General features: G+C 54.8%; 3 protein-coding genes across 3 annotated transcripts; 1 reads left to right on the top strand and 2 right to left on the bottom strand.

Annotated features, from left to right (window-relative positions):
• Positions 1-649: 649 nt before the first annotated feature.
• On the bottom strand, positions 650-2,818 carry LY79DRAFT_173994 (CFEM domain-containing protein). Its single transcript, XM_060551243.1, has 6 exons — positions 2,478-2,818; positions 2,266-2,404; positions 2,032-2,210; positions 1,945-1,981; positions 1,822-1,889; positions 650-1,767 (listed from the first exon to the last, which is right to left on the bottom strand). Exons 1-6 carry the CDS (start codon positions 2,571-2,573, stop codon positions 769-771), a joined length of 1,518 nt encoding a protein of 505 aa, XP_060414857.1. The 5' UTR covers positions 2,574-2,818; the 3' UTR covers positions 650-768.
• A 2,717-nt stretch (positions 2,819-5,535) lies between these two features.
• LY79DRAFT_514117 (phosphoesterase) lies at positions 5,536-6,795 on the bottom strand (the record flags this gene model as incomplete). Its single annotated transcript, XM_060554562.1, has 3 exons — positions 5,536-6,256; positions 6,309-6,622; positions 6,688-6,795. 3 exons carry the CDS (start codon positions 6,793-6,795, stop codon positions 5,536-5,538), a joined length of 1,143 nt encoding a protein of 380 aa, XP_060414858.1.
• A 1,556-nt stretch (positions 6,796-8,351) lies between these two features.
• On the top strand, positions 8,352-11,577 carry LY79DRAFT_551272 (uncharacterized protein). The gene is made up of 4 exons (XM_060557630.1): positions 8,352-9,248; positions 9,315-10,874; positions 10,947-11,051; positions 11,109-11,577. Exons 1-4 carry the CDS (start codon positions 8,595-8,597, stop codon positions 11,193-11,195), a joined length of 2,406 nt encoding a protein of 801 aa, XP_060414859.1. The 5' UTR covers positions 8,352-8,594; the 3' UTR covers positions 11,196-11,577.
• The last annotated feature ends 1,239 nt before the right edge of the window (positions 11,578-12,816 follow it).

The raw sequence follows: 12,816 nt of genomic DNA on the forward strand, positions 1-12,816 counted from the left end.
CTTTCGGGCCGGGAAGCATTGTACCATTGGACTGGGGTGGCGGTGACGGCAGCAAGAATGGTCTCTACCTTTCCGATGCAACAACCCAAGGGTGTGTGCTGCGCTCCCCGCCAGGCACAGGCTGGCTACCTGCGCTACGGGGACTTGAAGAAATTAGCCTGCATTTCGGACAGGCTTTTGCCGGCTCCGTAACCTCACGGCCGCGCCACCTCAGAAGACATCAGATGGATATGTGCAATGGCAAGCCCGCTTGGAACTGATCGGCGATGCGACCTCGCCCATCCGGAATTCAGACGGCGGGCAACCCTGGCGGACCTCTTGCGACCAAGCAGGATACGACCTCGTCCCTACCTGCTGTTTAAAAAGCCCCGAGCACGACGAGGCCGGACCCTCGTTTGACAGGTGCGTGCGGACGGTGTGCTGATTGATTGGGTCAGACTTGCGACCTGGAAATCGACGATAGAGTCGCTTCTTGAGGCGGTGTCGATCTTCATCCTGCATCTTACCGGCCAGGCTTTTGCTTGATGCAAAGACTTGAATTAGATCCTTCGAGGTAAGATGCGGTGGTGCTCCAATGCGGAAGAAAAGAAAAAAATAAGATTGCTCCGGCAATGCCACGGTTGTTTCTTATCACAGATGTAAGCCCAACGCCGCCCAATGCAGTGGTATCACCGTTCCTTTCCCCAACGCCCATTTCCTGTCCCCCCCCCCCTTTTGATCCAAGTGTCCCGCAATGCGCCCATCTTCATCCGATTCTCAGCTTGGCCCTCAGTCCAGCTTCCTCTGGCTCTCGGTATCGCGGGGACGGTCTGATGGCACCGAGTCATGCGTCCTCGAAAGAGGCTTTACGTCGACCTCGCCCGTGTCTCCAAACGTAGTGGTGGTGCGCACATGAATGCCCAACTCCATCGAGCCCCTGCGCCGCGATGACTCCACATCCCCAAACCTTATTTGTGTGCGCACCTCGCCAAACATCTTGTCACCCAGCTCCAGGTCGCTTTCGTTCGGCTTCGGGCTGGTCGCCCGTTGCGAGAAGAACCTGCTGCTCCTCTTCCCAATCCCGGTGGCCGCGGCCGTGTGGTCGAAGGGCCCCTTGTTCCGGTGGCCGCGGCTGCCGATGGACTTGACGCGCTGCCCAAGGCGGGACGAGGCGTTGGACGGCTTCTTGGGTGCCGAGACCCCCAGGGAGGCTATGGTGGTGAACAACCTCGGCATGGTGCGTTTGAGGAGGATCCGCATGGTGGGAAGACACACAACGATCATTGACACGGACACCTCGACGCCCGACCATATGAGAGGGTCTGTGAAGTCCCACGTCGGGTTCAACGACCGCGTGAACAAAGTGATGTACCTCAACCGCACGCACGATGTGACGAGGATAAAAATCCCCAAGCTGAACATGATGAAAATGCCGATTTTGGAGCGCAGACCCATGTTGAGATGCCACAGCAGCGGGATCGGGAGGAAGAGGATGATAACGTCGTGGCTGATGCTAAGCCCGCCCGCCACGAACGCCAGCACGTTGATGTTGAGGCAGTGGTGCGGGCCGAAGTCGCCTTTCCAACCGTCCCAGTTGTACGAGAACGGTATGCATTGAAATATCTGCAAGAAGAGAAGGATCGTGGTGGATAAGCCGATGTAGGACATGGTCGCGTAAGTGGCGTATCGGAACGACTTGTTCGGGAATATTCGTAGGTAGAAGAAGAGAACTGAAATCTTGGTGAGACCCAGGCAGGTAAGGTATAAGCTCTCGTCGATGAAGAAGATCTAGACATCCATTCAGCATGAAAGGACCAGCACGACAACCGTGTCGTTTCTCACCTTGAGCCCGAATGTGAGCTTGTCCGGCTTGACCATCCAGATATCTTCTCCAAATGCAACCCAGCCGGCTTGAGTTCTTGTCAGTGACCAAACGAGATGAAGCAGAGCGACGGTTCAACATACCCAGCTGACCAAAAAAGACAAATACAATGAAAACGAGCTATCGCCTGTCAGATTGCGAGTCCGTACTCCCATGCACGTCTCACGTACCGCGCAAAAGGTGACGATCCAGTCGTCGGTCTCGATTCGATGCACAGTGGTCCAGCGAGCATATAACCGAAGCGGTACCATGAGCAGTCCGATGACTTGTATAACGATGGGTGCCAGTATTTCGACCTTTCGGTTGCGGATTGGTCGTTTGCATGCGTCGGCCTCTAACCTTGCCACATCTAGAAAGCCGTTGGTCTATCAGTCACCACAGTGGCCTGTCGACTATTGGCGTACCTATTGCATCCATCCTCTCGCACCGCTCAAAAAGGCACGTTTCCACGCTCGCTCTCAGTTTTTCGTCGCTACATATGCATGTATCGTTCGTCACGACTTTGCACGCCGAAAGTGGTATATGTTCCAGAGTACATGTAAGCTAGGTGAATGCAACCGAGTTAGCAAAGTGTTCTGTGATGTTCTTACGCGTCTCCTCGATGGAAGCAACTCACTCCGCACTCAGGTAGCTTGCCTGCGTAATCTAAGAGAGAACCATATGAAGCCCCGAAAAACGCGACCATGAGGCCGATCAGTCGCAGCCGCCTCATACTGCCAAGATAGCGTCAGCCGATATAGATGATATCCGAAGGGTTGGCAAGATGAGGAAATAAGTGAAAAGGCAGATTGAGGTTCGCCGCCGCCGAGACGAATGTCATGTTTAAACGTTTTACACAGACGCTTCCCATGCTTCCTCCAAGCGTGGGAAACCATCTGAAATATAAGGAACAAGCTTCAATCCGGATCAAAGTCTCCAAGGGGACCGCGCGAGTGCAAGCTCTAGTTAGTCATCTAGTATAACGTGGGGGGCCTCGCTGCGAACCGCTGACTAGTAGCAAGCACCCAACCCTGACAGCTTCGACCTAGGACCAGATGGCTCAAGAGCGTACAGCGGGTAACGGGATTCATCAACAGCGGCCCGGAGTACGAAACCGGAGTTACCCAGGTCTGCCTCTGCATGTAGGAGCTAAGGCGTGTGTCATTCTGGGATCAGGGGTCTTTGCCGTCAAGGCTGCGAAGACGTCCATGATTTTAACAGGTTCAACTGATCAACCATAAACCTGGCGATGGGCTTCTGTCGATAGAACAGACAACTGAACCCTCAGGGCAGAGCGGATTCTGTGTCGGGGTTCCACGAGCCCATGAGGCTTTCTGGTCAGAACGGTTTCCTGCATATCCTGTGGCACCGGAGCGAGGGGGGGTTAATCGGCTTCCTGGACTCATCGTCGCCCATTTCGTGTGCCTCCATGAGGCACTGACGAGCTATATTGCACAAAATTGAAGAGCGCTTGGCAAGTATGCGGATAGCCCCATCACCACTCCGATCGCCACACCATCCGTCGATGCTTTATGAGGGTTAATTGGCTGCGCTTTGGAGATTGGCCAAGATTTCGTTTGCCTTTGACGGGGCGCGCGAAATTTCTTGCGTAGTTTCATCCGATTTACGGGCGACACAAGTAAGACACAGGCAGTATAGCGAGCTGATGTGTGTGGATGATGTCAATCTTGCCCGGCTTCCCTCGCATCTACATGCGTATTAGCTACCGATCTCCGAATTTCGTGCATCTTGGCGTGGTGATGACCGAGGACCGTGCCGGGTCTTGGACGAAAATGCTCTCGCTATACAGAGCCGATCCATGCAAGACATTCGTCTCTTACTCAGGGAAACTTTGGGGCCGAGGCGAGCGCTACTAGCAGTTGAGATCGATTCTAATAGCCATCAGGAATACCAAGTAGCACTTATAGGCTCACTAGACTATCCGCGTGTGTGTGACGAGAGGCCTGGTATCACGATGGGATGTTGGACATGAAACAGTGGTACAATACCCGTTTTTGACTGACTCAAAAAGACAACATAGCCTGTCAAACTGGAGTGCGTCAGCGTTCCCTGGATGCTCAAAGGTTTCCCTCTTGGGGAGGGGACGGCTGTCCTCCAAAGCCCTCCCGTTCCGTACCTGGCGGTTACCTACATGTTCTCTCCGTTCGCTAGAATCCGGTGTTGCGGAGAAACCCAATCCCACGTGCTCGTCGCACCCGGTTGTGAACTTGTGACGTGGATTGTCCTACGCTGGAGGTTCATCAGGCGGCAGCGACGGCGAAGACTGAAGAGCGAGGTGGCTAGGAGGGGGACATTGCCTACAGACAGATGCCTTGAAGCCTGTAGTTCAGGGCCAAAACATCAATGTCAAAGAAGATTCATGTCAGAGAAGAAGGGCCTTCTGGAAGGGCTTGTGTGCTTTTAGAGAATGGAACCTGGGATATTCCGTGGCGCTAATATGCGGGCGCGTCAAATGTTTTGTTCTAGTCGCCTTGATGTCGGACGAAACGAAGTTCTCGAGCACGGTTTCCAGTGAGTCCACTCGCGACAACCATTCAAGCCAGCGGATCTCAAGCGTGATCATAAGATCAGTGGTTCAAAATTTTGGTCCGATTCGTTAGGCTATGCTTTGCTGGGGTCGGCGATGGCGGTATGTCACTCTTTAGGTAAAGAGCCATGTTTCCCTCCACACGCTGACTGCGTTGAATCGTCGAAAGCCTCTGTTTCGACGCCGCTTGGATATCTAATGATCTGTATTTCGGGTGAAACCATGGCATATAGCTCGTCGTGGATCGAGTAGATGGGAGTTGCCGTCATGTGCATTCCTGGTTAGCTGATGCCATATACACTTCATATCTCTCCAGATCCGAACAAATCGACCAGCTTGTTCTACGAAAGGCCGTTCCCTCTCTATTGATCTATTATTTTGCCAGGGCACGCTAGTGCTCATAACATGGCAGGCGCGGCTTGGGAGCCAGAAGAAACCCTGTTATTTAGAGCCTCAAGGCGGATGTTGCGATGAAGTCCGCGGTAAAGGCTTCAATGCTGCGGCCCATGTCTAAGCTCCCGAAGAGACCCAATTGGCCCGTTGAGCCTTATCCAAGTTAGGACAAAAGTTTCAAGCCTGGGCTGGTTCCTGCTTCTGCCTGGGCCAGTGTGAACCGAGCAATCCGAGAAGAAAATCTGCCTGAGTCTGCCTGGGCATCCGCTCGAGGGGGCAACTTAATTATGACCAAGCCAGGCGAGTTTTCCGGCCATAGATATTGATCCAGTCACAGGAGTCTAAGTTGGCTCGCTATGACAAAGTTGATGGAGCCCAGGCACAAGTAGACGCCGAGAATGGGCGAAATATGGATCCCGAGTCTTTCAGAATTACTTGTGCCGTTATGGATCCGCTGCTGATCTAGGCAGATCACCCGTAGCGCCAAGAAATAAACTCTCTATGAGGGACGTTTTGTTGTCAGGAGAACCGGCAATTGAGGTCAGAGGTCTGGAGGTCCTCCACAAGTAGCTTAGTGGGTTTATGTTGGAGGGAAAAGCCTAATGAGGCAGCCATATTTATCGAATGCATGTCTGACCACACTGAGGAGAGGCCGGGCCGTCATGATGCTGCGAGTGAGCGAGAATCCTGGCCAACGGAACCCTCGGGGGTCGTCGTGGTGCCCTCGTCGAGCTCACCTGTCTAATCAATCCTTCTAGACAGGCTTTGGAATGTACCGAGGCTGGAAGTTGGCGTCGTAGAGAGTACCGCTTCCATCGTAGGGTGTCGGCTCTTCATGATAAACCCATTGTAGGCGGACGTGGTCCAAAATTGGAAATCCGCTGGATCCGTTGAGGGCAAGGTTGGGGGGCGGGTAAGGGCGGAATCGGCTCGTATCGTTGTTGAGCGCCCCAAAATAAGATTCCGAGTTGTTCACAGAAGCCATGTTGGGCGGATCTCTATTCGGGGCGATGATTTGGCTGCCAAGATCCTGTACGAATTTGAAAATGTTGGCACCCACGTCGTATCGGCCCAGATTCGGCAACTCCCAGTTGTACTCGACTGTCGATAGCATCGAATAATGGGTGTAGAACGTCTTGTCCTCTGTCCCCTTCAACGAATTGGGTATCGCACTGCCGAGTAATAATGACACAATCTGGTTTGGCTTCTCGTGGTCTTCAGATTCGTCGTACGTCAGGTGGATTAGCGTGCGCTCTTTAAAGACGCCTTGCGGCAGCATGGGCATCAGAAAGTCGTGCGCCCACTTCGTGGCATACTCCAGGGATGTATTGTGGCCATCGTTCATCATGTTGGGGGACATGAATGCCCACTGGGGCACTTGCTTCTTCTCGAAGTCGGCCTTCCAATCATCGAAACCCACGATTTTCAGCAGCCGGCTACCGTTAAGATTTATGGAGTCGAACGATACGAATGGACTGCTCGATCGTTAGCATCCGCAGACCCAGCAACGCCCACGGGGCAACGAACTTGTGTTGTCGAACGTAGTCCCACTTGCCATCACCAGTCTGACCGTCGCTGGCCGCGGCCATGTATCCCGGGCCAGGTATGTCCTCCATGTATGCTTTCCATGGCAGTCCACGCCAGTCGAGAAGATCCACGATGGTGGACACGTTGAGTGGCAATCGCACCCGGTCGTTGTGGTTCATGCCAAAGTAATCTCCGGCGAGTGCCGCGATGTAGTTGGCCTGACTTGGGTGGGTATGCGCATAGTAGTTGGAGAGCAAAATCCCCTCCTTCTTCAGATCGGCAATTGAGGAATCCTTGACGGCTTTGACAAAGTCCTGTTTGAACAAGCAATGCCAGTCAGTGAGGAGAGTTGCTCACTGGGCGATGTGTGCTCACATACCTGATTTTCCAGCCAGATGGAGATGTAGCGATCGAAAGCTCTGCCGCCAATGTGAGTGGCTCCGACAATCGCCAGCGATCCGGCCAGAGAAATGAAAGAAAGACGCATTGCAGCCGGACGAGCACGTTATGGCGCTGCAGTCGTCAAGTGACGATCTCGAGAAGCAAGAGTGTGGTGAAGTGTTTGTTTATCCCGGCGTAAAAGCCACGGTTTCTCGCGACGGAAATGCTCCAAGACATTCTAGCCCCACGGACTCGCAGCTACCCCGGGTGCGTCTCAGCATGCTACAGCACACTGGGGGTCCTTGGTGGCCCTGTGCCGCGTAGCTTGTAATCATCCCGTGCGGTGTTTGATGTCGATCTCCTTGAAACGCCGCGACGCCTCATTGTGGCACAGTAACTCGCGTCGGCCCGCCCATGCACACACACCACTTTTCGGAGAGATGATCAACGGTGGCAGGGATGTCTAGATCTGATAAAGACTCTGGTGGGTTGAAGAAAACTTGACAAGGCGATGATCGGAAGCCTCTGTGGCGTCCTCAAGAAACCTTCTGTGACTGGTGTGGGGGGAGGGGTTCGCGTCATTGGAGCTGGGAAGTGGATCCATTCTGCAAGGAAAGATGAATGGCCTCGAATTGATGCTCCTGGCCCGAATGAATGGCTGAAGCCTTTGTCCTATGTCTTGGGCTGAAGAGGTTGGGGCTGTAAGCTCGAGTGGACATAAAACCACTCACCCTACTCCTCGTGGCCTGTTGGGAGCGTGGCATTTCGGAGTTGATCAGCTCATCCGCCGTGTCAATTGTCCAGAAACGGTGTCGACGCAAGTCAAGAAAGAGGGATAAACAATATGCATTGACGGAGACGGACCCATTTCGAAGTGGCCTGCTCGGTCGGCAGAGCTAGTCTCAGTCAGCGTGGCACAGCTCTTGACGAATTGCGTGGCCTGCCAGGACGGATCGAGCAAGCAATCCTGGACTAGAGTAACGGCTTTTGGAGATGTCACGAGTATGACTCCAATAGCAGCTCGTGCAGCATTGACGAGTCGACTACCACTCAGTGGCCGTACACTAGTAATGTGCTTGCATGCTTTAAAGAGAGCCATCCACCGGTGCCGGACTGGATTGCTCTGTCCAGCCCAACGAGGCGCATTCTCGTCGTGTCGTCGCGTGCTCATGGTCGGACCCTTTATGATAGTAGGGTCCTTCTTCAAGGCTGACGACGGGAATGGTTGTGGGTGGTCGTAGATGATGGTAGACAGAGGGCTTGCTCGTCATAGTGGAGCTGACTGGAACCGCGAGTCCCGCATCGGCGTATCCCATGCATGCATTTCCTGACCTTTTGTGGGAGTCAGGCTTGTGGGCTATACGGATAAAGCGACTGAAAAAAATTATCTGATCTAAATCCCTGTAGTGTGTGAGTCAAGAATGGGAACATTTGGGAGGGGAAGACCCGATCTAATCTTATCAGATGCCCCACAATACTTACCTCTACCTATTCCAAGAGACTTAAAGTGGATCGCCACCACTCGGGATAGCTCGGCGATGACACCTCGGCGCTCGGATTTACCATGATTAAATAATCCACTTCCCTGTGTCTTAACGCATGCAGCGCGATCCGTGCATAGTCATCTGTTAATGCATCAACAGCACAGCCCTCGGCCCTCGGCGGTAAGTGGCAACGACTGACAGGGACAAGTTTCTTCCCTTGATTTTCGAGGCACATGTTGACAGCAAACAACGGTAGGCAGCAAAAGTACCCTCTCCGGTCCGGAGTCAGACCGTTGTGATATAACCATGCCCTTGGCCGGCCCCTGCGCGAGCCATATTTCTCCCTCGTTTTCGATCAATTTTTTCGCCTTGCGTGCCGTACCGTTCTGACAGTACACCATACCCGGACCGCCTTTCGAAAATGAATCCAGCCAGCAACAGGGCAATGTCTCCCTCAGTGGATGAAGCAGGGAGTCTGTCGCCCACCAACTCTCGCGATGACGACGAGAACTCGCAGCATCCCCGCAAGCGTCAGCGGGTCCGCCTGAGCTGCCTCGAGTGTCGTCGGAGGAAGCTGTCCTGCGACAGAGGCTACCCGTGCCAGCGGTGTCTGAAGAGCGGCACCCCCGACCGCTGCACCTACGAGACCAAGTCGGGAGTCGTCTTGAACGCGAGCTCCGGTGTGCCGCCTGCCTTTGCCCAGCTCGACTCGCGGAGGAACGGCGAATTGGCCATGCCCGGCAAGGAGGCCGACATGTCCGTCATTCGCGAGGCAGCCAAGGACCATGACCGCATCCGCCGCCTGGAGCTCGAGGTTTCTCAGCTCAAAACCCAGCTCACACGACAAGTCATGTCTTCATTCGACGGAAGCACCGTAGCCGGTACAAACTCACCACACACCCAGAAGGATGAGATCGGCGAAACTCCCCAGGACCCCTGCGCCAACAACTCGGAACTGCAGTCCTGCTGGCATCAGTACAGCGATGGGGACAAGTCGGAGATCCGATTCTTCAGAGGAAAGGAATTCAGGACGCGGTATTTTGGCCCTCACAACGCCACGATGGCCTTCATCGAGGTAAGCCTCTCGAACCCGAGAGCCTCTTTCTGCCCATGTTGAGCATTCGTCTGATCATTTTATTAGTTGACTGGCCTGTGTCCCTTTATGAAGGAGACGGCCGATGAGTGGCTGAAGCCGGTCAAGGCACATGACCGCAAAGACCGCAAGAAGCGCAAGGAGGATCGGGACAAGTTTTACCTTCAGCCCGACCCCCATCTTGAGTCTCTGCTGCCGCCCAAGGACCACTGCGACGCGCTGGTGGAGGTCTATATTGACCAGTTTGAGCAGATGCACCGCATCATTCACATACCTACGTTCCGTCGGGAATACTCACAGTTCTGGGAGAACCCGACCGAGTCACGCTGCGCCGCCCTCACTGCTCTCGTCTTGGCAATCTGCGCCGTAACGAACTGCATCCACACTCATGAGTCTCTGAGATTCACGGGCATGATTTCCAACGCGCATGCCGCTGCCGAGAAGTGGGTCAAGGCCGTCGAGGAGTGGCAGAGCCGTCAGAGCATGAAGCACCGCAAGCTCATCCACTACCAAATCGCCTGCCTGTTGTATCTCAGCAAGCGCGTCAACACGCTGAAGAAGAAGCGCTTCTGGACAAACTCGGGCGCCCTCATTCAAGACGGAATCTCGGTCGGCTTGCACAGGGAGCCCAGCCACATGTCGGGCAGGATCTCGGTGTACAACCAGGAGATGAGGCGGAGGATCTGGGCGACGGTCCAGGAGTTTGACATGCAGGCGTCCTTCGACCACGGCCTGCCCACGCTGGTGAGCCAGCTGCACTACGACGTGCAACCGCCGAGGAATCTGGACGACGAGGACTTTGACGAGGACACGACACAGCTACCCCCGTCCAAGCACGGGAAGGAATACACGTATTCTTCGTACCAGAACCTGGCCCGTCAGAGCCTGCCCCTGCGTATGGAGCTGAGCCGGCTTCTCTGCGGATCGCCGGGGGAGATTGACTACGACCAAGTCATCCGCTACACGAACGACATCACGCACGAAATCGACTCTCTGCCCTCTTGGGAACACAACAACAACAACACGCACGGCGGCAAGCGGCCGCTTCTCGCCTATACCCTGCTGCACATCCAGCTCCGCCAGTACATCATCCCCCTGCACCAACCCTTCCTCAAGCTGCGCAAGTCCAACGCCAAGTACCAGTACTCGGAAATCATCTACTACAACGCCGCGCGAGACATTGTCCTTTTGCACGACAAGCTCTACGAGCAAGGCATCCGGTGCCTCAACTTCCTCCGCGAAGATGCCCTCACGACGGCCGTCAACCTCTGCAGCGTCACCATGCTGCAGCCGCGCGGCTCGACCAACATGATCATGATCAACTCCCAGCACACTGTCAAGCTTCTCGAGAAGTGCCTCTCGATGAAGGAAGACAGGCTCCTCCGGTGCGGCAACACCGAGCCGTGGGGCTACTCCATCATGTGCTCGGCGCTCGGCCTGCTCGAGGCGCATCTGGGCACGAAGACCACCGAGCAGGCCAAGGCCTCGTCCGCCGAGCGGTTCGTCAACCTACACTACAAGCTGCTGGCGAACCAGGAGCCCCCAGTATCGAGCCAGCCGTCGGAACTCTCCAAGATTCCCGGCTTGGAGGTCCCAGAGAGACCAAAGGTGAGCATCCCAGACTTTTTGTCGTCGTCTTCGTCGTCGAATATCGGGCAGTTGCTGACTCTTCCATCAAAGTCGGTCACGCCCTTCTCTTTCCAGGGCTACCCGCCGTCGCAGAACACCGTCGACGGGCTCCTCCCTCAGCCGCTTCCGTGGATGTCCGCGTCCATCGACCCGCAGGTGAGTTTCCACAGCGACTTCTCCCCAGCACTCGTCGCTGACAGTGTGTTGGCAAAGGCGCAGTCGTTCAATCCCGACTTTAGTCTTGAAGCTTTGGGATTGAACTTGAACGAGTTGTGGGGAGAATCGTGGGACTTTAGCTGAGGCGTCTTTTTTCCCATCACGGTGGTTCGACGGCCCTCTTGATATGGCAACAACGGGGTGTTGTGCAAGGCGCCCCAAGGGGGGTATGGTATCCCTGGGTTATGGAGGACGAAAATCCGTCCCGGGTTACGGTTAAGATGTTCGGAAAGCTTGTGATACCCATCTCAGTACCTCTCTCTGCAGATCTATGTATTAATGATGTACAAACGTATCGGTCTTGACTCGCGGAGGACACAGCCACGGCGCCATATTCCGCATTCTCACAGCGCTACGGCAATAAGACGACAAACATTTCAACTGGTTCTTTATTTTACCTTATCGATGGTCCCTCCTGGCTATCGTTACCTTCCCATCTCATGTGTGCGTAAGCACCGATATCCGGCGTAATTTAAATCTGTCCGTACGAGCACCCCCTAGACCCATCGAAGGGGGGGTTCGTTATGGCCACAGCGCCGGTTGGTACCGAAACCTGACTCGTGTATATTGCAATATTGAGTTTCCGGCGCCTTGACCACATCTAACTTTCTGCCAGGGTCCTTAAAGTGTTCTGGGATGAGTTTACTCCAGATAACGTTTACAAGCTTGCAACCACTGACTTCATTCCTCGAAAGAAGTGCCATGTAATGCGTTGGTTCTCACCATGGCGCTCTTCTTCGCGTGTGTTCCTCGCGTCAAGGGTCGTCGGAACCGTTAATCTCCAAAGCCGGGAGACGCAAGAACCCCTGTTTGCCCTTCCACGCCGACCACGATTGCAAAAGCATGAGCAACGCCTGCGAAGGCCTCTTGAGGAGGAATGAGTGGGGCAATCTTGATACCACGCGTCTTGATCGATATGCAACGGGAATTGTCCGAATATCCGATTGGTACCCCCACTTGACCAAACCCAAGTGGCACAGCGAAAAGAAACGTGGATAGATTCCGACGTCAACTGGCCAAGCTCGTCCAGATTCGTCCGAGCTCACCCCAGCTCTTGACACCCGCGAGCGGGGAGGCGGCCGGGGTCGAGGTTGCATAGCCTCTTCCTGGCGGCGGACGACCTGCCAGATGCAGGAACCACGACAGGGGTCGGCTCGGCACCCAAACCCGATGACATTCAATATTGCAGTCCCCTCCCATGTTCCTAGCGGGAACCCAACTCCCAGCTCCCAGCTCCCACCAACCGCCTTCTGTTTCTGGTCTGATCACCAGACGGCAACCTGATACGGCATGCAACTCTACGACGTGGGCGGAAATCGAGGGGGGTCACGTTCTAAGCTGCTCTTGGTCGGCAGGCAGAGAGAGTGGGCGTTGGCGATACTACTGGCACATGTCACAAAGCGTTGAGAGCCCGGCTCTGGCTGTCCCAATTACGTGGCCATGTCGTGCCACGAGCGGAGTATAGGGGGCCAAAGAAGGAGCTCTAGTGATCACATTCCTAGCTCCGAGATGATGGCGTCATGGGGCATTTGCTTCTTGGGCTACCCGTTTGGACCATGGCCGGCACCCCTTCATCTCCGCCTCGTGTACAGATCGTGTGCCGCGACGAGAGAAGGAACAGGGCGAGGTACCAGGCTATAAGACTAGGACGACGCTTTCGAACGTAGGAACGAATCTGATCAGCCGTCCCTCACGCTCATCTTCG

Source organism: Colletotrichum navitas (assembly GCF_030913465.1).
Source record: "Colletotrichum navitas strain CBS 125086 chromosome Unknown LY79scaffold_24, whole genome shotgun sequence".
NCBI classification, from domain to species: Eukaryota; Fungi; Ascomycota; class Sordariomycetes; order Glomerellales; family Glomerellaceae; genus Colletotrichum; species Colletotrichum navitas.

Excerpts from the sequence above, each read along its gene's own strand:
- LY79DRAFT_173994 (XM_060551243.1), bottom strand. The coding sequence starts at position 2,573 with ATGAGGCGGCTGCGACTGATCGGCCTCATGGTCGCGTTTTTCGGGGCT. Across the intron at positions 2,405-2,477 it reads GCAAGCTACCTGAGTGCGGA|CTTACATGTACTCTGGAACA; the intron begins GTGAGTTGCTTC and ends GCATTCACCTAG. Across the intron at positions 1,890-1,944 it reads TGTCTTTTTTGGTCAGCTGG|CCGGCTGGGTTGCATTTGGA; the intron begins GTATGTTGAACC and ends CAAGAACTCAAG.
- LY79DRAFT_551272 (XM_060557630.1), top strand. The coding sequence starts at position 8,595 with ATGAATCCAGCCAGCAACAGGGCAATGTCTCCCTCAGTGGATGAAGCA. Across the intron at positions 9,249-9,314 it reads CCACGATGGCCTTCATCGAG|TTGACTGGCCTGTGTCCCTT; the intron begins GTAAGCCTCTCG and ends TCATTTTATTAG. Across the intron at positions 10,875-10,946 it reads AGGTCCCAGAGAGACCAAAG|TCGGTCACGCCCTTCTCTTT; the intron begins GTGAGCATCCCA and ends CTTCCATCAAAG.